Source organism: Myotis yumanensis, unplaced genomic scaffold (genome assembly GCF_028538775.1).
Source record: "Myotis yumanensis isolate MYYU_CA2020_CCGP unplaced genomic scaffold, mMyoYum1.0.hap1 SCAF_9, whole genome shotgun sequence".
NCBI classification, from domain to species: domain Eukaryota; kingdom Metazoa; phylum Chordata; class Mammalia; order Chiroptera; family Vespertilionidae; genus Myotis; species Myotis yumanensis.
In genome coordinates, this window is record NW_027223760.1 from 31428928 (window position 1) to 31453261 (window position 24334).

At 37.7% G+C, this 24334-nt stretch overlaps 1 protein-coding gene across 8 annotated transcripts in view; it reads left to right on the forward strand.

Annotated features, from left to right (window-relative positions):
* Positions 1-3307: 3307 nt before the first annotated feature.
* LUC7L2 (LUC7 like 2, pre-mRNA splicing factor) overlaps positions 3308-24334 on the forward strand; it is a 59438-nt gene continuing 38411 nt past the window's right edge. Inside the window, exons 1-3 of one of the 8 annotated variants that reach the window (XM_070424006.1) lie at positions 6535-6616; positions 14056-14128; positions 20159-20253. In XM_070424006.1, the coding sequence (XP_070280107.1) occupies positions 6599-6616; positions 14056-14128; positions 20159-20253 (186 nt within the window). In that variant the 5' untranslated portion in view covers positions 6535-6598. Of the gene's footprint in view, positions 3725-6534; positions 6617-14055; positions 14129-14204; positions 16003-18497; positions 20254-24334 lie in introns of those variants that run through there. The other 7 variants (XM_070424008.1, XM_070424010.1, XM_070424007.1 and 4 more) reach the window with 7 other exon arrangements.

Here is a 24334-nt window from a genome sequence, read left to right on the forward strand (position 1 = left end):
AACATAGTACTGGAAGTATTAGCCATTGCAATTAGGCAAGAAGAAGGAATAAAAGGCATCCAAATTGGAAAAGAGGAAGTAAAACTGTCCTTATTTGCAGATGACATGATATTATACATACAAAACCCTAGAGACTCCATCCAAAAGCTACTAGACTTAATACATGAATTTGGCAATGTAGCAGGATACAAAATTAACCCCAAGAAATCTGAGGCATTTCTATACACCAACAGTGAACTTTCAGAAAGGGAGATCAGAAAAACAATCCCATTTACCATCGCACCAAAAAAATTAAGATACCTAGGAATAAACTTAACTAAAGAGGTTAAAGACCTCTACTCAGAAAACTACAGGACGTTGAAAAAAGAGATAGAGGAAGACATAAACAGATGGAAGAACATACCATGTTCTTGGATTGGTAGAATCAACATCATTAAAATGTCCATACTACCCAAAGCAATCTATACATTCAACGCACTTCCCATTAAAATACCAATGGCCTTCTTCAAAGATCTAGAACGAACTCTCCAAAAATTCATCTGGAATAAAAAAAGACCCCGAATAGCTGCAACGATCCTGAGAAAGAACAAAGTAGGTGGGATCTCAATGCCAGATATCAAGCTGTATTACAAAGCCACTGTTCTCAAAACTGCCTGGTACTGGCACAAGAACAGACATATAGATCAGTGGAATAGAATAGAGAGTCCAGAAATTAGCCCGAACCAATATGCTCAATTAATTTTTGACAAAGGAGGCATGAACATACAATGGAGCCAAGATAGTCTCTTCAATAAATGGTGTTGGGAAAATTGGACAGACATATGCAAGAAAATGAAACTAGACCACCAACTTACACCATACACAAGAATAAACTCAAAATGGATAAAGGACTTAAATGTACGACAGGAAACCATAAAAATTCTAGAAGAATACAAAGGCAACAAAATCTCAGACATATGCCAAAACAATTTCTTCACTGATACAGCTCCTAGGGCAGTTGAAACTAAAGAGAAACTGAACAAATGGGACTACATCAAAATAAAAAGCTTCTGCACAGCAAAAGAAACCATCAACAAAACAACAAGAAAACCCACCTCGTGGGAAAACATATTTGCCAACGTCATATCGGATAAGGGCTTAATCTCCAAAATTTATAGGGAACTCATACAACTTAACAAAAAGAAGATAAACAATCCAATCAAAAAATGGGCAAAGGATCTAAATAGACACCTTTCAAAAGAGGACATTCAGAAAGCCAAGAGACATATGAAAACATGCTCAAAGTCACTAATCATCCGAGAGATGCAAATCAAAACAACAATGAGGTACCATCTCACACCTGTCAGAATGGCCATCATCAACAAATCAACAAACGACAAGTGCTGGAGAGGATGTGGAGAAAAAGGAACACTTGTGCACTGCTGGTGGGAATGCAGACTGGTGCAGCCACTATGGAAGGCAGTATGGAGGTTCCTCAAAAAATTGGAAATGGAACTCCCATTTGACCCTGTGATCCCACTACTAGGAATATATCCCAAGAAACCAGAAACACCTATCAGAAAGGATATATGCACCCAGATGTTCATAGCAGCACAATTCACCATAGCTAAGATCTGGAAACAGCCTAAGTGCCCATCAGTAGATGAATGGATTAGAAAACTGTGGTACATCTACACGATGGAATACTATGCTGCTGTTAAAAAGAAGGAACTCCTACCATTTGCAACATCATGGATGGAACTGGAGAGCATTATGCTAAGTGAAACAAGCCAGTCAATGAAGGAAAAATACCACATGATCTCACTCATTCATGGATAATAAAGACCATTACAAACTTTTGAACAATAATAGATACAGAGGCAGAGCTGCCTCAAACTGATTGTCAAACTGCAGTGGGAAGGCCAGAGAGAGTTGGGGGGCAGGAGGGAGGGGAGTAAGAGATCAACCGAAGGACTTGTATGCATGCATATAAGCATAACTAATGGACATAAGACACTGGGGGGTAAGGGAGGGTAGTGGTTTGTCAAGGGCGGGGGGGGGGGAAAAAGGATACTTATGTAATACCCTTTGTAATACTTTAAGAGGAAAATTAAAAAAAAAAAAAAAAAAAAAAAAAAAAAAAAAAAAAAAAAAAAAAAAAAAAAAAAAAAGAATAATTCCCTCCAGTATTTGTGTGCCCTCAATTCCTGTTGTGGTTTTGTACCAGATCTTTTATGTATCCCCATAAAAAAAGTGCAGTGGCACATTAGGATCCATTTTCTTTGTTTAAAGCTTAGTCTGGCTTCACTCATTATTTCAAACCAGTTAAATCTGAAAAGGAGTGAAAATTAAGTGAATTATCAGCTGTTAAAGTGTGTGTGTGTGTGTGTGTATATTTTTTTTAGGGGACAGCCTATCTTTCCATTGAACATGAGGTTAAGAAATAAATTGCTCTAAGTTTCACCACCGGTTTTCAATCCACGGTGATGGCAGGCTATGAACCCACAGGCTTTCTTTTCCGTTGCTGCTGATACAATAAAAAGAGAGGCCTTATTCTTCCAATTTCTCTCTCAGGCAGGAAAAAATTTCTCTGCAAAATCACCTCTCTTCAGAATACCGCTTCATCTCTATATGTAGTTCCTAATTTAGGCGAACAGCTTCCTGCTGTTAAGCAATGACCAAGCCGAAATGGGTTACATCTCCTATTTCCTAGTGTATTAATTTCAGGTGGTATTTCCTTAATTTGACTTATCCCAGTTCGGGGTGGGGGTGGGGGTGCTTAAAAGTCTCTATGAAGGAAAATGACCCAGATGTCAAACCTCCAGGGCGCCTGTTGCAGGGGGTCGGCAGCATTGAGAAAAGGGTTGAGTCTACGATTCCGGGCGGGCCCCCGAAATGGGGTTAATCGATCAGTAAATACTCCTCGGGAAGACGCCCGTATGAGCTATTGAGACTGCTAACCTCCGTCGAGCCGACCCGCCAGGCCTCCACTCACTCTGGACTCAGGCTAACCCTCTGACATTTGATTTGGGTCCGGCTCGCCAGCCGAAGGTGCGGCGCTGCCCAGTTCCAACCTGCAGCCGGGAACATGAGGTTTGGCGCCTCAGGCGAACGCAACCCGAGGGTCTGGGGAAGTACCGGAGTCTCGCGAGATCTGGGAGGAAGGGGCGGGAGAACTCGCGTGTACGCGCACGAGAGCCGTTAGGGCGGAACCCCTCCTGGGCGGGGCGGGCGGAGCAAATACAGTTGGACGCCGGTTGGTGGAGACCCGCAGAAAACGACTGAGCGCGAGCAGCGTGCGCGCTCACGTGGCAGCGACGGCGGTGGCGAGCGGCGTCAGAGCTTGAAGGGGGGGCTGACGGCTGCTTGCGGGTGGCGGTGTTGAAGGCGAGAGCTTGCTTAGCCCTTATCGCTTCTGTCTCAGGACTTGGACAGAGATTGAGGGAACGAGGGTCATTTGCGTGGGGCTCTGTCTTCCGCGTGCGCGTGGTCGTCAGGAGCGCAGCCCGGACTCCGCTGTAAATCCTCCGGCTCCTTTCCCGCACGCCTCGAGGTGGCGGCGGCGGCGGCGGCAACCAGAGAGCGTCTCACCTTCCCTCAGCCCTTCCCCTTGTCCCCCCCCTCCCGAAAGGGCCCGGTCTGCGCCCCACCCCCGCCTGTCCACCCGCCCGCTACGCCGCCGCCATGTCGGCGCAGGCCCAGATGCGCGCGATGCTGGACCAGTTGATGGGCACCTCCCGGGACGGTAAGTCTCTGCCAGTGCCCTGGGGGTGGGGGAGGGGACGGGAAAGGCGAGGAGAAGGGGCTCCGCGGGCGCACCTGGGCTTGTGTGTGTGGCTGAGTAAGGGGCTCCCAGATTGGTAACACGAGGTCCCGGCTCCGCTCCCATCCAATCAGGACTGGGCAGTCGGGCTGGGGGGGCGGTGTCCGAGCGGATTGGCGGGAACTGCTGCCAATGGGCTTAGGCGGGGCCTGGCGGCTGAAGGGGGAGAGTTTGAGCCTTCAGTGTTGACTTGGCTGGGACTGGAGAGCCCACGTCTCTCTTGCGTAGTAGGGCGGCCCATTTTGTGGTCGAATTAGGTACCTGCGGACCGCTAGAGCCTCCGCCCCCCTGCACTAATCCCTAACCCAGAGTTTTGGGATCATCTCTCGCCGCCGTCCTCCAGAGCATCCAGAGAGAACCGCCCCCCCCCCCCCCCCCCCCTTAGCTGAGTCCGGAGGAAACCTTTGCTGTAAACCCAGTCCTAGAAATGCACTCTCAACCCCCTCAGAAACAACCATTCTTACGAAAATATCTGACCCAAACCGTGGTTTCTTGAGTGGGTGTGTTTAGCCCCATTTTATGAAAAAAATATTATGGCCCGTTTTTTCCCCGAAAGCCCTCCATTTTGTTAGACAATTTAATAGAGGCTTTGTTCAGTTAATTTGACAAATCTTGCATGTGCCCCAACTAGAACCATTTTGAAAATGTGGTGCCCAGTGAGGTAGAATTGAAGGAAACGATTCTTTTAGGCACTCAGGTTAGAGTTTGTATAGAAAACCACTAATTGCTGGATATCTTTTTGTCATAAAGAGAATTTCCAAATAAGAAGAAATGCTGTTGCTTTTTTGTTGATGATAATTAGTAATGTACTCTTTCAAATTCAGCTCAAATCCATCCTACTGTGGAGGAAAGGTGTAGTTCATTAATTTCTGAAAATGAAATAAAACACTTGTTTATTTTCATATGTTGCTTGTCCTGGTAAATAGTTTCTTAACCATTGAAGAAATGCTTTTTTTCTTAAGTTATTTTTATTGCTTGATGTAAGAGAAAAGACACTTAAAATTTTAAGTCGCTCTTATCTTCTTGAGTGCTTTGCAGCAAAATATGTGAGTAGGTTTTTTAAATTTATTGAGTTCAAATATTTTTGGCAATGCATATTTAAAGAATGGCTTTTCAGTATTCACAGTTCAGTTTTAATTAAAACCCATATTGGGAACTTTTCTTTGTAGATCACATAGACAAATAGGTGTAGATGGCAAACATACTTGTGGAGGGGAAGATTGGGAAGGAAATGAATTTTATTTGTGTAGTAAACCCTTGAAAGTTAACATTAATTTGAAATGCCACTGGAAGAACTTATCTGTTATCATTTTTCACCTTTAGATAAGAATGGTCATTTTATATCTGCAGCATGTCTTAACGTTGCTCCTTTTTTATTATGAAGACAGGATTGTGAAGGGGCTTAATATAGGATTTTAGCTGACAATAATCTTTGTGTTAAAATTACAGAAGTCATTTACATGATCTTTTTAGTCCTAGATGGATACCATTTTTGGTACCTTCTGCATGGATTGAATTTCCTAATTTTACTAGGAGGGTAGTTGGATCAAAATACTATCAGCTGATAAATTTCCGAACTAGGCAGCTAATGTAGCATTGCAAAGCTAAACCAAAAATGTGTGTATTGTATGTAGTTAGCAGAAACAGGGATTTCTTAAAACCCATTCTGTTTTGTATACAAATAAATTTTTATTTTTTGTGTGTTACTGGATTATTTTTTTTTTTTTTGCCTCCAGACTAAGAGAATTTACCAATGAATTCATGTTTATGAGTCCACAATATTATTTAGTTGAAATGACTGAATATTCACTGCTGTGTTGGGCCAGAAACAAGAAACATACTATTTTCAAGGAAAAGAATGTTTTTTAGGTACAGAAATTCTTTTATGTGTATAAGATAATAATCAGAACATTCTTTTCCTTCTTACCAGAAAACCAGATAGTTAATGAGTTTACATGTTTTATTTTATGACTTAAGGCCTTTAAATATTAGAATTGTTCTTTTTTAGCATATAGTCAACTTAAGTTATTCAGAGATAGAGAAAATGGATATGTTCTTCAATAAGACCATGTAATTTGAAATTCTATAATGGGAAGCCTTGTATTGGACATAGGAACAGCTTACCTGCTGTTGGTTGTCTTTGGCACTAAGAGGTGGATTTGGGGATCCAAGAGGTGGGAGAGAGATGGAAAAGGTAGGTAGGAGGTATTTAAGGCAGCCCTGTTCAAAAAAAAATTTGTTTTGTTTTTAAATTTTAATCCTAGAGACCACTGTCTTCTAGGATAGTGGGACACAAGGTGGCAGTAATTCCCTCCACCTTTAGTGTCCTGAGACTACCTTGCACCTCCCCTTCCTCCAATAAAAGACTCCTTTTGCTCCTCCCCAAAATCTTTTTAATTAGTTCCTTTTTAAACTCCTTGGAGATTTAAGTCTGTTAAATGTACCTTATTTTGAATTATTTAAATCATTTAGATTATCTAAACTTCACTGAAATCCTCAGGAATAGGAATTTTAGTGGCAGGGAAATGGAGAGGTAATTTTTGATCACTGGGCACTTCCAGAAAGGACAGTCCAGGGTGAGTGGTGGCAGTGGGGGGCTTTGCACAACCAGAGGGCAGCATGATGGTGCTGGGAGGCTGGGCAGGGGGATGACTAGGAGGTGGGAGAGGAATGTATAAGGGAGGTGGGAGGGCCAAAGACAAACTTTGCCTTCTTTGCAATTTTGCCTAGGGCCCTGGTGGTGGCAACCGCCTGTGTGCCACTGAAAATCGTGCCGATGCCTGGCATACTGCATAAATGGAAGCAGGGTACCGCGTGAGTTGAAACATTGGTCACACTATATAAAGTTTGTATATGTGAATCAGTGTAACTCATACCCATGTAACTGGGGGTCTGACTGTATTTGGATTTTTCTGATAAGGCATCATGGGCTAAGGAAAAGAGCACTGGGCTGAGACTCAGGAGACCTTGTTTCTAGCCCCAGCTGTACCTCTAATTGTAATCTTGGGTAAGTCACTTAACCTTTTTGCCTCAAGTTAAATCTGTAATTTGTTAATTGGGAAACCAAGCAATTTCCTATGTTCCACTAAAAAAATGTTGGAAAAACATATTTAAAGTTTTTTAGAAGGGAGGAACCATAAGTAGGTATATATCAGTATCATTTTATATGAAGTGTAAAATATGTTAAATTTTATAAATATCTTTGTGTTAGTTGTTAGCAGTAAAAGAAGGGAGAGGGATAATTGATTTTTCCCTAATCATATTCCATTTGAAAACAGGGAGCAGTAAAGCAGCCCAGGGAAATTCAAGCAGCAGTTAGAGACCTATCTATGTGACACTTGGGGGAACCCAGTGTCCTCACACAGACTATGGTCATTTGTGCTGAGTTGTGTTAATTGCAAGGATGACCCTAGCTAAAGTCCTTTTGCCAACGAAAACAGTTTTTAAATCTCTGGTTCTGACTGCAGACAGGCCTGGCAGGGTACAAGGATAGGAATTAAATAAACTTGAGGGTGTGAATTTAGATAATATTCTTCGTTTATTAACTAGGGAAGTTATAGAAGGTAGTTTGAGGATTTCATACCTCTTAATTGCTATAACCCAGTGGTCCTCAAACTACGGCCCGCGGGCACATGCAAATACAAATATTGTATTTGTTCCCGTTTAGTTTTTTTACTTCAAAATAAGATATGTGCAGTGTGCATAGGAATTTGTTCACAGTTTTTTTTTAAACTATAGTCCGGCCCTCCAACTGTCTGAGGGACAGTGAACTGGCCCCCTGTTTAAAAGTTTGAGGACCCCTGCTATAACCTTTAAATGGGATCAGAGATCATCTCTGAAAGGCTAAAATAGCCGAGGAATGAATATCTGCCCTGAAAAATAACCAGTAGACTAATAGTATGTAGCATATAGAACAGAATTTTGTAACATCATTGGTTGTCCATTATAATTAGGGAGTATAAGGAGCAAGTTAAAGCTTTCAGATAATTTTAGCCAATTTTTAAAAATTTATTTTTACTAATAAATACTGTATTTTTTTGTTTTTGTTGATTTCAGAGAGATGAAGGGAAAGGGAGAGAAAGGGTAAAACCATTAGTGATGAGAGAGAATCATTGATCGGCCTCCTCCTGCACACCACCTACTGGGGATTGAGCCAGAAACCTGGGCATGTGCCCTGACTGGGAATTGAGCTGTGATCTTCTTTTTTTTTTTTTTTTTTTTTTTTTATATATATATATATTTTATTGATTTTTTACAGAGAGGAAGGGAGAGAGATAGAGAGTTAGAAACATCGATGAGAGAGAAACATTGACCAGCTGCCTCCTGCACACCCCCCACTGGGGATGTGCCCGCAACCCAGGTACATGCCCTTGACCGGAATCGAACCCGGGACCCTTCAGTCCGCAGGCCAACGCTCTATCCACTGAGCCAAACCGGTTTCGGCTGAGCTGTGATCTTCTGGTTCATAGGCTGACTCTCAAGCACTGAACCACATCAGCCTGCCAATTTTAGCTATTTTTGAGGGTCATCTTCCTAAACATATGATGCTGTACTTCCTCAGTTAATACAGTACATTAATCAGAATTTAAAAATTTTTTAATATATATTTTTGTTGATTTCAGTGAGGAAAGGAGAGAGAGAGAGAAACATCAAGGCTGCCTTCTGTGTGCTCCACATCAGTCATCAAACCCCCCAAACTGGGCATGTGCCCTGAAGGGGAATTGAACCGTGACCTCCTGGTTCATAGATCGACACTCAACTACGTACTGACCCATGCCGGCCAGGCAGAATTTAATATTTTTGTTGATCCATTCTATTGTACGGTAGTTGTAGTTTATGGATGTAAAATTAAAAGGATATTCATCCTAGGAGGTAACCAGGAAAATACAGTTCAGAAAATCATTTACTTGTTCCTAATATAAAGTAGTGATACCTAACAGTTGAACCTATAGGACAGTATGACATTGATGCCTTTCTGCAAAATAAATTATTTAATCAAGGATTGAAGCAGTATTTTCTTCAGTGGATTTTCTTCATAAAATCATGTTTACTGTAATCTGTGTTCCTTGACTTATCATCAACATCGAGAGCATTTAGTTTTAATTTTTTTCATTAACATAATGAATCATTTATTTCTTGATCAATTGTAAGCCATTCTTGTATTCCACTTGAATTGTTTATTTTAAGTGAAGGAGGCATAGCCTTTAATATACAAGCACACATTTAAAAAAATAATAATGGGGTATTTCCTTACTCTAGAGCTTAATAAATTCTTCAACAACATGAGAAATTTTAGCAGACATTAGGTTGAACAGTAGTTAAACATAAAAAGGTTAAACAGAGTTTTAGCAAATATTTGACTTAATCTGAGGTCCAGGCATATCAAAATACTGAAAGTTTTGTTGATACCCATATAGTGAATTTATTTAAAAAAACAAACACACTATTAACTCATTTTGCATTTTGCACTCTGAATAATTTTTCTATTTACAGAACAGCCCAGAAAACAATAATAGTATCACCTCATATAAACCTGCATTGTCCTTGGATTCTTTACAGTTGTTTAGCTCTCCTTGTCAAGAAAACCTTATGATTTTGAGACATTCTTTTACTTCAGTTAAAAAAATTGAAACCAAAGAAAAATCATTTTGTCTGTCACTGCATAAGCTCAATAAGCAGCAAATACATGCTCTGATTTGGTTTCATTTGGGTAAAATGTCTAATAAGCATAAATGATAGTGAGAGCTACCTATTTAAGACGGGTGGCAGGAAATCAAGGGCAAGTAGGTATCATGGATCAAGGTTAGGTTTAGTGAGTTGGTAAATTTCTGACAGGCACCTTGTGGATTCAGTACCCGCGGAAAGTCATTCTGTTCCTTTTTGGTTCAAAGCAGGGGTACGGAACCTTTTTTTGCCATTTGGATATATATAAATGTATATGTATATTTATATTTTTATTGATTTCAGAGAGGAGGGGAGAGGGAGAGATGGAAACATCAATGATAGAGAATCATTGATTGCCTGCCTCCTGCACATGCCACACTGGGGATTGAGCCCACAACCCAGGCATGGGCCCTGACTGGTTCATAGCTCAACCACTGAGCTACACTGGCTGGGTTGGAGATTATATATGTGTGTGTGTGTATATATATATATATATATATATATATATATATATTTATACACACACACACACATATATATATTTATTTAATCATTTTTTAAAAATATGTTTTATTGATTGTTTACAGAGAGGAAGGGAGAGGAATAGAGAGTTAGAAACATCGATGAAAGAGAAACATCGATCAGCTGCCTCCGGCACACCTCCCACTGGGGACGTAGGTGCCCGCAACCAAGGCACATGCCCCTGACCAGAATCGAACCTGGGACCTTTGAGTCCGCAGGCCGATGCTCTCTCCACTAAGCCAAACCAGCCAGGGCTAATCATTTTTTTAATGTTTATTGTTTAAAGTATTACAGATGTCCCCCTTTTTCCCCCATTGACCCTCATAGCCTGGCCCCTTCCTGCCCCGCCCCCCCCTCCCCATTTGGATATTTATAACATCATTCATGGGCCATACAAAATTATCAACTTAAAAATTAGCCTGCTATATTTGGTCAAACATTTAATTAACTCAACACCTTGGCAGGGCCAGACCAAATGATTTCTTGGGCCCTATGTGGTCCGGACATTTCCCAACTGGTTTAAAGTCTCGTGCAGTAGCAGCACTAGTGTAGAAATTGGAAGGGAAGGCCAAAATAGATGAGTTAATAATTTTGTAAGTTTACTGAGGCTGTAGAGAAATGTAGCTTGTAAAAACTCTGAAATTGGCTACAGCTTCAATGTTTTGTTTTAACTGAATAACTTACAACTTTGAAAAGTCAGAGCTGCCATCATAAAGTAATACGTAGCTCAGTCAATTGAATGTCATAATTTGCTATTTAACATGGGCTAGAGAAGAGGGTCTGTAAATTTTTTTCCTAAAAAAATCATTCTGGCCCAGCCCGTGTGGCTCAGTGGTTGAGCATCAACCTATGAACCAGGAGATCACAGTTTGATTTTCTGTCAGGGCACATGTCGGGGTTGTGGGTTCAATCCCCAGTAGGGGGCATGCAGGAGGCAGCCAATCAATGATTCTCTCTCTTCATTGATGTTTCTATCTCTCCCTCTCCCTTCCTCTCTGAAACCAATAAAAATATATTAAAAACACACACACACAAAAGCAAGCAAAGAATCAAACCACTCTAGATACTGATCCATGCATTCTAACATGAAAAGAATTTAAACAGCTGCCCTTACTGAGTCTTTTGTCTTGTCTCCTGAACATAGTAAATTGTTTTGTTTTTTATCTTCCTGAGACCTCAGTTTTCTGCAGACCTGTCTTCTTTCAAAGTTAAACTTTCCAAAGCTTTGCCTTTCAATAAAATAGGTTGGATATTTATTGGATGCTATCTATAGTATATCTAGTTGTTTAACTGCTTCTGTATTCTGTCCAACTATTAGGTTACACAATATACTCTTTTCATTTACTTGAGGAGGGTATGTTTTAGATCAAGGCTGGCATTATGGCCCATCGGCTTTTGTAAATAAAGTTTTATTGGAATACAACCATGCCCATTTGTGTACATAATGTATGTGAGTTCTTTGCCTTCCCACAGCAGAGTTGAGTCGCAATAGACATACTGCAAGCATAAAATAATTTGCTATCTTGCTCTTTAAGAAAAAGCTTTGTTCTAGATCAGTGATTCTCAATGTGTGATCCTCAGACCAGAATCACCTGGGAACTTGTTAAAAGCCAAAATTCGTGATTCTGCCCCAGGCCTACAGAAATTCTGGGGGTGGAGCCAGCAATCTGTTTTAAGAAGCCTTTCTTATGATTTTGATACACATTAAAAGTTTGAGAAACCTTATTCTAGATAAATTTTTCCCAAATGTTAGTCACACAGAATAACACCTTTACTATTTATTTAAATATATTTTTATTGATTTCAGAGAGGAAGGGAGAGAAAGAGATCAGTGATGAGAGAAAACCATTGATTGGCTGCCTCTTGTATGCCCCACACTGGGCATCAAGCCCACAACCCAGGCATATGCCCTGACTGGGAATTGAACTGTGACCTCCTGGTTCATAGGTCAACCCTCAACCACTGAGCCACGTCAGCTGGGCCACCTTTACTATTTTTGTCCTGTTTCCTGATTAATATTTTCTCTTTATGTCAACTCACTTTCTAAAAATTCAAGTTAATTTTAAAGTTTGTGCCCCAGAAAAAATAAATACAATGAAAACAACATGGTGTTATAAGAGATAATTAGACTCTGTTGTCACATACTCTATGCTAAAAATTAGAACTTGTTAGATGTATTAAACACATATTAAGCTCCAGTGGACGCTTTTTTCTTGACTTATAATAATCATCGCCAGGTGATTGAGTGGTGCTTAAAACGTCATATTGGTGAAATCAAATAACATCCAAAATCATCCTTTGGACAAATCCCATACTTGAAAAATACTGGTTATTCATGTGAAAGGAAAGTTGCTTGAACTGTATATACTGACGCCCCTAAGGAGAAATGACTGGCCAGAAATACACACTGTGAGATGGAGAGATGTAGGAATTCATAGGTCCATCTAGGCTTCTTGAGTAAAATTACTTCTTGGCTTGATTTGTCACCCTTCCATTAGTGTTTTGGTGTGGTGGTCAGCAGTTCTGGAGGATTTCACCAACCTGCTCCATAGTAGGACATTGAAAAGGTGCCTGGTTATAGGGAAAGGTGCTTATTAAAGATAACATCTGGACTAGAAACGGGGGGTAGAGGGATGAAGTGGTGGTGAGTCTATGTTATGGACTGGAAAAAGTAGGGCATACTTACTAGGAAACAGTTGATCCACCTCAGATTCTAGAAACCATGTATTTGTAAATTGAGAAGTTACTGTGTTATAGCTTAATTTGCCTCAGTATTAGAGGGGATACTTCCCCAGACATGACCTTCTGTATATTTGTTATCTGATGTGTTTTAGGGTATCACAATTGCTAATAGGAATAGAATCTTAACTTTCTTGAATATTACCAGATTGCTGAGTTGCTTTAGTTACTTCTTCCTTTCCTTTTCTTAGAGATGATGGACATAATTGTTTCTGTTGTCTTTTTTTTTTAAATATTTTACTGATTTTTTACAGAGAAGAAGGGATAGGGATAGAGAGGTAGAAACATCGATCAGAGAGATCTATCGATCAGCTGACTCCTGCATCCCCCACTGGGGATGTGCCCGCAACCAAGGTACATGCCCTTGACCGGAATCGAACCCGGGACCCTTCAGTCCGCAGGCCGACGCTCCATCCACTGAGCCAAACTGGTTCGGCTGTTTCTGTTGTCTTTTGACTCTGCAGTAAAGTAGTGACATAGGACTCGAATCCTAGAAGGACTGAAAGTCTCGTGGGGAGTGAAGAATTTTACCCATGAATAGTTGTGTTTATTTTTAAGTGATGAATTCTGTGATACTGATTATAGGTGTCTAATTTTAAAAATTGTTTAAAAAGTACAAAGACAATTCAGAGACTTACGAGAATGACCAAATGTTATTTCGTGTATTTTCCCCTACATGGTGTAGGGGACTGTGTAGGGAAACGTAAGGGACTTCATTTGTAATACTTAATTTGAGGAACCTATTTTGTGTATATTTTACACATTATTTCTTCTATGTTTCAGTAGTTGTAAGGCTCAGTCTCCTTCATGGTATTCTCTGTTTTTCACTTTAACTTCCTTCATCATTGAGTTGTCTGTCACTTCTGTCTTTTGATGTTCTCATTTTTTCCCCTTTTTATTTTCATCATTAGTTTTTAGATTTGGTAAGGCTCTACTTAGCTTTTGTAGTCATCATCAACCAATGAGAACTTGTCCTTTTAAAAAAGTGTTTCAATTGATTTTTAGAGACGAAGCAAGAGAGAGAGAGAGAGAGAGAGAGAGAGAGAGAGAGAGAGAGAGAGAGAGAAACATTGACGTGAGAAATAAACATCGATTGTTTGCCTCCCATACACATCCCTACTGGAGACTGAGCCCACAACCTGGGCATGTGCCCTGATGAGGAATTGACCTGGCGACCTTTTGGGGCATGGGGCAGCGCTCAACCAACTGGGCCACACCAGCCAGGGCAGAACTTGTCTTTTTAATCAGCCATTGCTTTTTCCTTGGTTCTTTTCAGCTATTTCTTCATAGCCAGATACAGCTTTTGCTACTTCTAATTTTATGTATAGGAAGTTCTGGATGATAGAAGACACCAGGTATCCAGAGTACAAGTTTTACTGAATCAGAATTGCAGCTCTGCAAGTAAGTATCAAAATATAAATTTAGCAGGCTGCAACTTTTTAATGACTGACTTTATGACATATATCCATAAGACAAATTCTATATAATTCACTTTTAGAACTTAATTTTTAGGAATCTGTTAACCCATTTCTAATATATTTCTTAAAACTAAGAGGAGAAATATATAGATAGGTATTCTAAAGCACGTATCCTCCTAGAAATGTGATGGCATTAATTCCTGCCAGTGGCCAAGATTCTATGCTTTGTATAATGAGAGAAGAGAAGGTTGTGGCAAGGGGTGGAATAGAGCCTTGGGATATAACCACTTTAGTATTCTGTTAGCTCTTAGAGTCTATAAGCTTTTTTTCCTACTACCAAGGCTGTTTCCTAGTCTCATTCCTTATAATTTTGTTATTTGGATTTTCATAGACAAGTAGGCTGGTAGGTTTAAAAAATTATTTTAATGAATCTATGATAATATTCAGCAAGAATGAACTTTTTCTGCAAATTTCTTCTGCAATGGGCATTGCATTTTTAAAATGTTGGGCTTGTCATAGGATTGTGGTGGAAGTGTTATTAGTATTTGTAATTATAAACCTATAGGACTATATAAAAGTATTAAGAGGGATAGCCTTTCTGAACTGTATAGTACCCTTATTTTTCCTTTTTCTGGAGGAAAGAAAAGCTGCTGCTCCTCGGTATGATTGTAAGTTGTGTTAGAAAGAAGTGACTTGCTATTTGGGAGAATGAGAATGCCATAACTGGTTCTTCCCACTGTCATTTTTGGTTGAGTACACTTTCTTTCCTTTCCTTATGTAATATATTCGTGAAAAGTTTGATGTGTATCGGATTATATTAAATGTTTTCAAAACATAATGATTTTAAGTTAAGACATAGTGAGTCCTTATATAAGTGAATTATGTACTTTGAATTGTATAGATATGAAGTAAATTAAACAGTGTGTTTATTTAGAAGGGAACATGGGGTACTTTTTTAGATTAATTACAAAAGAGTTCCTCTAGGTGAGTTTTAGGTAGAATTCTAAAGGAACAATAAAGGTAGGTGGGAGAAGTTAGTAGAGTTGGTGAGAAAATTTGAGAAGGGTGCAAAAGTAATAAAATTGGTTCTTTAGTATGATAGTCACTGTGCAGCAGTAGTCACCTGTTTTTACCTTGGTTCCACATGAAGACATAATGATTTACTAGTACAGGGGAGGTCTTCTGCCCTGCCCTGTCCTAGACTATAAATTGGCCATGGGTCTTTACATGGCCAATTCGTGGATCAGTAGCTTATATTTGAAGAAATGGTAATAAGAGGGTGGAACATTTCTCTGCATTTGAGGACTCGAGGGCACAGGGAAACAAAAAGCTTTAAGTTTTTAGTTATATATCTCTCTTTCTAGCTCTGGCTTTCCTTTCACTGAAGAGGTATGGATTTTATTTTAGAGGGAATGTGCCTATCCTGTCCCAAGCCAACAGTGATATGTGGCCCCTAACGAGTGTACCGGTGGGGAGAGCTTTGGTCGTCACATGGGTGAATATGGGAGGGCTTTCCCCCGTTTATAAATGGATTGCTTTTGTTTGCTTTGTGTGCTGTGCTGTTGGGTTTTCTCCTCTCTGTTTTCCCTAAGTTGAGCTTTAAGCTAATTCTGTACAAAATTCTGTACAACTAATTAGTTATTTTTATAAATTGCTTGCGATTAATGCCTGATAATATGCAGTAAGATAAGGTATCTGCATACCATTATGTATGTCAAATATTACAAACTTTAAGGTTCTTTTGAAATTATAATACTAAACTCAGTTCACTTTTGCTTAGCCTTCACAGTTGTTGATCACATAGCATGGTCATCCACTCACAGCTTAAAAAAATACAGGGAGCATCGGAGAGAATGGGTAAAGTAAAATTTTGATGTTTTTAAAATAGCACCTAAATCTGTGAAAGTTGATTTGAATTATTGTTTGTATGGGAGGGAGAGGGTGGGTAGCACTGGAGGGTGGGGGTGGGTATTGGGAAAATAGCATGCACCATGTAAAATGATATCAGATACCATCTGGGCTAAGGTTTTAACTACAGTTTAAGTCTAAGTCAGTTTCAGAAAAAGGCAGGACCATAAAATGGCAGTGTTGAGATTTACAGTGTGCTTAAAAATTTCCCTTCCAACAGATTGAAGGGGATTTGGAGAAGAGCAGTATTTGAGTATAGTTTTGGCAGCACCCTTCTTTTTAATGGTCATATTCCCTGAGTGAAACTGCCTCAGTACCACTTAGGCTCTGTTACATTACTGAGAGACCTCGAGAGGAATAATATGCATTTCAGTTTTTATTGTACACCTGTGACTCAGGTGTTCCCAAATAAAGGTTATAATTCATGAAACTCATGAAGGGGTTGAGTTGCTGGTAGGAAATATTAATAGAAAATTTGATGCTTCCATTTAAATTCTAAAAACTTAACATTGTAGTTATGTACAAAGTCTAATGAATTATTGTGGAGCTTATAGAACAGAGAGACATCCATGTTGTTATGGGTAGGACATTTTGTTGTTAATGCTAATAACTTAGCCTAATCTCTGCCCCATTATTTTTAAACTTCTAATTTTTTTACTTTGTTTACACACAAAATCTGGATTGAAGGGAACAATGGAAAAATTATTTCTTTTTTCCTTTGGTCAAAGTCCTATTTTTTCTTCAAAATTTGGCTACTCCTTATATGAAGCCTTTTCTAACCTCTCCAGTCCTTGGTGGTCATTCTAGTCCTAGAATTCCTAAGTACTACTACTTGAAACATCAGTTTGGCACTTGGATCAGGCTACATTGTATATTACTTGCTACTTCATTTGAATGTCCTGTTTCTCTTAGCAAAATCATGGACTCTTTGAGGGTACAGAGCTTGTCTTCTATGCCTCTTTGTAACCCCATTGTCTACCACAGAGGATGTGTTCACTAATAAGTTTGATTCTATGATTTCAATCCAGTAATAGTGTAACAGGGTAATTGTTTTTTCTTACTTTAGGTTATTTTTATATGAATATATTCCTAGAACACCCAAAGATAAAGTACATCGAACGCATAACATAATTCCTTGCATTATAAGGAGATTTGATTCATATTTGTTCTCTATTGATTGTAGTCTCTCCCTCCCCTCCTTTTTTTTCCCCAAATGGGCGCTGTTTTACCTAGTTTTGAAAAATATGGTTTGGGCCAGATATCTTGATAGAAACTAAAATTACTGGTATTTTTATTTTAAAATTTTTTGTTGGTTTTAGCCAAAGGATACTTTTATGGCGTATGCCCAAATTTATTAAGTACTTCATGGACATGGTAATATAGCCAAATTATTTTTTAAAATTTTAAGTCTCTTAAGTAAAACTTTAAAAATACCAATAAACAGATCCTTAGTTGCTAGCCCCTCTCAGGGTATTTCTGTATCTCAAATTACTAGGGATTTTATTATTTTGTTGTTTTAAAAGTTTCTATAACGTATAGGCTGATTTTTGATAGCTGTGCATATTGTGTTTACTACAGTTATCAAATGTATAAAGAGCAATCACTTAAATGCAATGAGAAGGTATTTTAAATACTTTTTGGTGTTTATAGAAACTGATTTCTTTTAAAGCTCATCAGGGATGTTTGCTAAATTGATACTTGTAATTGTTCATATTTTATCTGACAGCTGTGTCTTCAGGGCACATGTCTTAGTATTAGATTTAATGTTGTGATTTCTGAAGCAAAAACAGTCGCCCTACTTGATGAAATGTTTGATTGGTAAAACTTACTGAATCTTGATTTTATTTTAAGGCCTGGCTTATAATCTTTTAGCCATTATTTTGACAGAGCACTGAAACAACACTGCTATTGCGTTACTGAAAAGCGTAGATACATGTAGCAAGGGGACTTCTAGCTATGGAAGTTTTTTTATTTTTTTTTTCCTCTGCTTAAAATATCTTTAAATTTCTTAGCATAATTTGGGTGCAGATTTAAAATAAAAAAAAATTTTTTTACATGCCAAGAAGCAAAAAGCCTGTAATAAGCATTGCCATTCTGTTGTGAGCTTATCATAGTATCATTCTAACAAGAGCGCAAGGCCCTCACTAAAGTCTGAATGAAATAGATATTTAAAAAAATTTTTAAAAACCCCAGTTGGCCCAAACACCACTTTCAAGAGCTCCAGCCTTGGACTTTTACCTATGGTTGGTTATATTCTTCTCTAAGATTACACACTTGTTAAGTCAATATTTAAAAAAATAAAAACACCCTGATTTTGTTCACTTTTGTTTTCATATACAAGAATCTTTACAATCAACATGTACATCTAGATGCTGTATTGAAATTGCTGGCAGAGTCTATTCTATACAAACTGAACAATCTGGCCCCTTGTTTTATTTGTAAAGGTTCAATGTATCTATGCCTGACTACTTCAATCTGCAAGGGAGTGTCAGAAAGGCCCCGCATTCGCCGAGCCGTGAGTTATTGCTAACTTTTCAGATGTGTTAATGAATGTGGAACAAAAGCAGTTGTGTTTAAAAGGAAAAAAGGATCAGTAAAATTACCTTTATTATAGTAGCAGGCGTGAACAATAAATGAATTATTCCACATTGTGGTGTCGGAAATAACCTACTTTAACTAGAGACTAGCCTCTAGAAAACCTATTGTTGAACTGCTCTGAAGCTATCATTTTAGCTATAAATTACTCTTCTTAAAAATACATATTTTCTGCTTACAAATCAGACTTACAATTAAGTATTTTTAACCACATTAAAACAATTTGAACAAAATCTTACCCCACCTAAAAACGACAGTATTTAGTTGACTTTAGTTGACTCTTCAAAATAAGACCACATAAAAGGGGTAAAGTTTTAACCATTTTTGTAATTCACATGTGAAAAACAGAAATTAATTCAAATAATTGAATCACTTCCTAGGTGAAAGTTTTTGGAGTGCCTCAGGCATCATGTGAAGTACAGCAGTGTTTACAATCTATTTTGGTACCAACAGTTCTCGCTTCAGTAATTCACCAGTAGGTTTTCATTCATCAACGATGATATCAATTGAAGGGTAAAATAAAACACATTTTTTTAGGGCTACCACTCTACATAAAGGAATTGTCATTAAGAGTTTTTTCTTTTTCCAAAAAGGTTCTAAGCAAAAAAAATTACAACTGCCATCTATATTCTGTGATTAGAGTAGTTAGTTACCTTTTGTTCCTTAGAATTTGTAAATTTTTTAGTGGATAGGCATCACTAGCAGGTTGGATGCTTGCTTCTATTGCTTAGGAGGTGTATTGTGCTATATGAAGACAGAATTTAAATGTTAGGCCATATATAGCACAGGCTACATAAAACTTGGAGGTGTGGGGCCTTTGGAGGCATTACAGTTAACTTTTCATTTAGGCAATGTGCCTTTGTTTGACTGGTGTGTAAGTCCTTCTTCCAGGTTTGTACGCTCTTAAACACGTTATTCTACCCTCTCTAACTCCTCCTAGCAGCAAAAGGGAGACACTTCAGCTGGAACAAAATAGTGGAAGAAATGGCGTCTGGGGTTCAGTGGGGATTCGCAGTGTGTATGCAATATTTGCAAGATTACTTTTTATGTTTTTCAGTTAATTAAATAATTACAAAAGAAATCAATGCTTAGTGTCAAGTAGGGAATGTTGTATACGGGTAGAACTGTCCTAGTGGGTCTACTGCAAGTCGCTTAACCTCTCCAGGCCACAGTTTCCTCATCTGCAATGTGAAGGAGTTGGACTCAATAATCCTTAAGGTCCATTCCTGCTCTAAATCCTATGCTTTTCTGAATTACTTTAACAGAATGCATTGCTTTCCCACTTTGACTATTTAAATTACATATGCAGTACACGTGTACTGCAACTGCATGTTGTCTAAAATTGTTTTTTTTCATAAGATATTATATAAAGAACTAATCCCTCTTGAGCTGATTTATAAATGTGTGTGTGTGTAGCCACACATTAAGGGCTAGCAATAATCGGGCTTTCAGAAAATAAACATTTTCTAGTTGTCTAACCTTGAATGTTATTAACTTTCCTATATTACAGGAGATACTACTCGTCAACGAATCAAATTCAGTGATGACAGAGTATGCAAGAGTCACCTTCTCAACTGTTGCCCCCATGATGTCCTCTCTGGGACTGTACGTATTTATTAAATCTATTATTTGATAATTTTATACTATAAAAATGAACTAATCTTATTTTTCCTTTTTTTTTTTTTTACTACTTGATAAAGTTAATTCCTAGTCTAATTATTATACAATGAATTTTTAAAAACTCTTTTTGTTTGTTTTGTTAATCCTCACCTGAGGATATTTTTTCATTGATTTTTAGGGAGAGTAGAAGAGAGAGGGAAAGACAGAGAGAAACATCTATGTGAGAGAAAAACATTGGTTGGTTGCCTCCTGTACGAGCCCTGACCAGGGCTCGGGCCAGGGAGGAGCCTGCAACCAAGGTATGAGCCCTTGAGCAGAACCGAATCTTGGGACCCTTTGGTCTGCAGGCAGACCCTCTATCTACTGAGACAGACCAACTAGGGCTATGCTATGATTTTTTTAAAACAAAAACCACTGCTGTTAGATGAGGAATCTGTATACCTTATTTATTTAGGTTGATGATTTAATCTGCAATAATGGGATTCCTCAAAATTAATTACTATGCTTTGCTTTATAATTTTTTCTGTTCCTCGGCAATTTTTCAAAAAGCATTTCTGCCCAGCTGGTGTGGCTCAGTGGTTGAGCATTGACCTATGAATCAGGAGATCACAATTTGATTTCCGGTCAGGGCACATGCCCGTGTTTCAGGCTCCATTTACCAGTAAAGGGACGTGCAGGAGGCAGCTTATCAATGGTTCTGTCTCATCATTGATATTTCTATCTCCCTCTCCCTTTATCTCTGAAATTAATTGAAATATTAAAAAATAAAAAAGCGTTTCTTGTTTGGAATACAGACACAGTAATTCAACAGCAATTGCACTTTTAGTTCAGAAATAATACAAGTGATTTAAAAAATAGTTCTTACTTTTGAGCAGAGTACACTTTTATACAAAACACCGTATATTTTTGTTAAAATTTGTGTGCATTTATATTGTGGATATAATTGTGGGGAAAATATATTAGTAAATACTTAAAATCACACAGCTTAATTGCAAGTGGTGTTGTCACTTAAAAAATTCCTTTATGTTGCTGACTCAATATAAAGCTCAATTTAGATTCTATGTCTAATGATGTTGGTTGATCGTAGCGTATCATCAGTTTAATTTGGAAGATAATCCACATGATGATGGACCTATTTAAATGGAACAAAGGGTTATATTCCCTTTGGTTTGGATTTGTTTGAAATGATTACTCATTGCAAGAGCTCCCTTTATTAGGCTGTATCTGATGATGGTGGAGGAGGACTAGTAAGGGCTGAACATTTAGTTGACTTTATTTCTCATTTGCCAGAAATGACTGAAATGAAGGAAAGACTCTTGACTTTGATTTTCAGAAGTGATGAGTCCCCTTAAAGATATCCAAAATGAGTGTTTTCTTTGTGAATAGGAAGAATTAAATGCCCCAAACAGATAGATATCAAGGCATACAATCTAGAAAGCACCTCTTTTTCCATTAGGAAAGACTATTGAAACTATATTATGTTAAAATGAAAAAAGGAGCCTACATTTAAAAATATGTGTATAATACTAAATTTTTAAAAAGTATAATACCACAAGAAGGAAATCCAGTTTCTGAGCACTTGAGTTTGTACTATAACAGATAACTAACCCTCATATATACTCTTCAGAATTTTCATAATTAAAATATTTTCTACTATGCTATAAAAGAAATCTATAATTATCTGTAGTGTACTTTGATTCTCCACATGTACTGTTAAATTTAACAGTTAAAATCATTTTATTTACTGGCTAAATTATCACTTCAGCTAAATTTTGAGGACAAAATGAACAAAGTAGCAGAATTTAGGTGTTGTTTTTCTTCCTTTTTTTAATAAAGCCCAACCATAGCAAGACTCTGGCATGTTATATTATATTTTTCAAGTATGGCATTAATAAAAATGTGACAGCACAGTTGTACTTTACATTTTAGGTACACATAATGTAATTGTACTCATTTATTTCTTGAAACAATTCTGTGAGGTATGTAATCTATAGTTGGCCTTGATGAGATGGTGACTTATTAAAAATCATTTCGTTCTGTTGTTTTAAAGTAAAACTGGGACCAAACCCAAATTTTCTGAGGTATAGTCTTATTCAACATGTTTTCTATTTTGTAGGGAGTATGTTAAATAAAAAATTTCCTTGTAAAATTATTGCTGTTGTATTTATAAGATAGACATTTTTTTAAATTTTAACATCTGAAAAATGCATCTCAGAGTTGATAGAAAAATACTATATTAATTGGTAACATTTTTCTCAGTATAGAATTTAATGATGAGGCTTACAATTGATATCTTGGATTATACATGAAAAACAGTTACTAAGGAAAGCCCTTCTAAAGGCAGTTGCCAGGGAAACTCTGGGCAAGAAATATCTTCTTTTTGTCAGTGTAATAGGGAAGGTATTGTTATATGGAAGGACGGGTTTTAATAGTTGTGAACCTTTCAGAATTTAAACATTTTTAAGTACTGATATATAGGACTTTATGAAATTCCAGGATTGTCCTAGTGTAGTGTCCTTGAGAACTTAAAACCATCCATAGTGTGACATTCTCATGACCCTTATTACTAAAAGGGTATATTTATAACAGTTCATCCTATGTAGAAATGGTTTGTAATTACAGAGCTGTGACTTCTTTACCAGCCAGTCTCTGTAGAACAAATGCTTTTCTGGCACAGTTCATACCTCTTTATGTGGAAGATGTCTGTGTGTTTTGGGTTGTTGTCTTTTTTAGTATTAGAGGATGAAAAGAACTGAATTGTAACTATTGATTTTTATAATGCTTTTTTTTGCCGTATAACTAAAGTTTGCTCTTTAGTTTTCATGACCATGTTCCTCAGATCTCTCACTTCCAGCAGAATATGATTCACCAATATTCTGTGTTATTTAACAGCAGAATACATAGAAATGTATTATCTGGCTTTATTCATTGTAAGTGGTTGAAGTTTATATCAAGCACTTGAAGACGGAGAGTATGATTTCTAAAAATGTACTCAACTGACAATTAGTATGGAATACTTTTGGAATTCAGTTTGATGAAAATGCCCTTATAACATTTTATCTTTTATTAATCTGATACTGAATTATAACTAATTCTTTAGTTAATAAATTATTCAGAGGAGGAAAATGTAGAGCAAAGAATCAAAACAATTGTGTGTATATAAATATCTTTGGATTATGATTTTTAGAAGAAGCATGAATATCTCATATCTTAGTAATTTACTGTTTTTCAAAGCCTTGGGTTGTTTCCCTATTCATCTAGAATACTTTCTTGTTTTAGTTCTTTCTTCCTCCCCTTGCGCACTTGGTTTCTCCCGGTTCTTTTCATCCCCTTTCAGATTTAGGCAAAACAAAAAACCTAAGCAGAGTTGTCCTCTTCACCCCCAACACATTGTTTCTGTTACATAGCTTCCCTGAGGAAAAATAAGTATATTAAAGAGCTTTTAAAAAAACAAAAAAAAACCAAAAAACTTTCCACCTGGTTCTTAGTGATCTAGGGAAAAGGTATGTGATAGTAATAATTTACAGAAGGCATTAAATCTAAAGCAGAGACAGTAACATAAGCTTGAAATGAAGATCTGCAGAGATGAAAATGTATACTCAGTGTGCCTGTCCTAAGTTCAGAAATGGCCACTACTAATTTTATTATAGCCTTCATCATAATATAATTTTAGCATTGACAGATCGTCATGTCTTCTTGCATAAGGTCATGATTTCATAGATGGGAAAAAATTTAAGGCTCAGAGAAATTGTGCTAGTCAGATATATTAAAATTAAAGAATCAATTATGCAACAGGAATCTCGGAGTAATTTAAATCTAAATACTTTAAAAATATATTTTTATTGATTTCAGAGAGGAAGGGGGAGAGAAAAACATCAATGATGAGAATCATTGATCAACTGCCTCTTGCATACCCCACACTGGGGATTGAGCCCGAAACCCACTCATTTGCCCTGACCAGGAATCGAATGTGACCTCTTGGTGCATGGGTCAACCCTCAATTGAGCCACGCCAGCCAGGATCTAAATACTTTTTAAAAAGCTTTTTGTTGCTGCTATTTTTGATA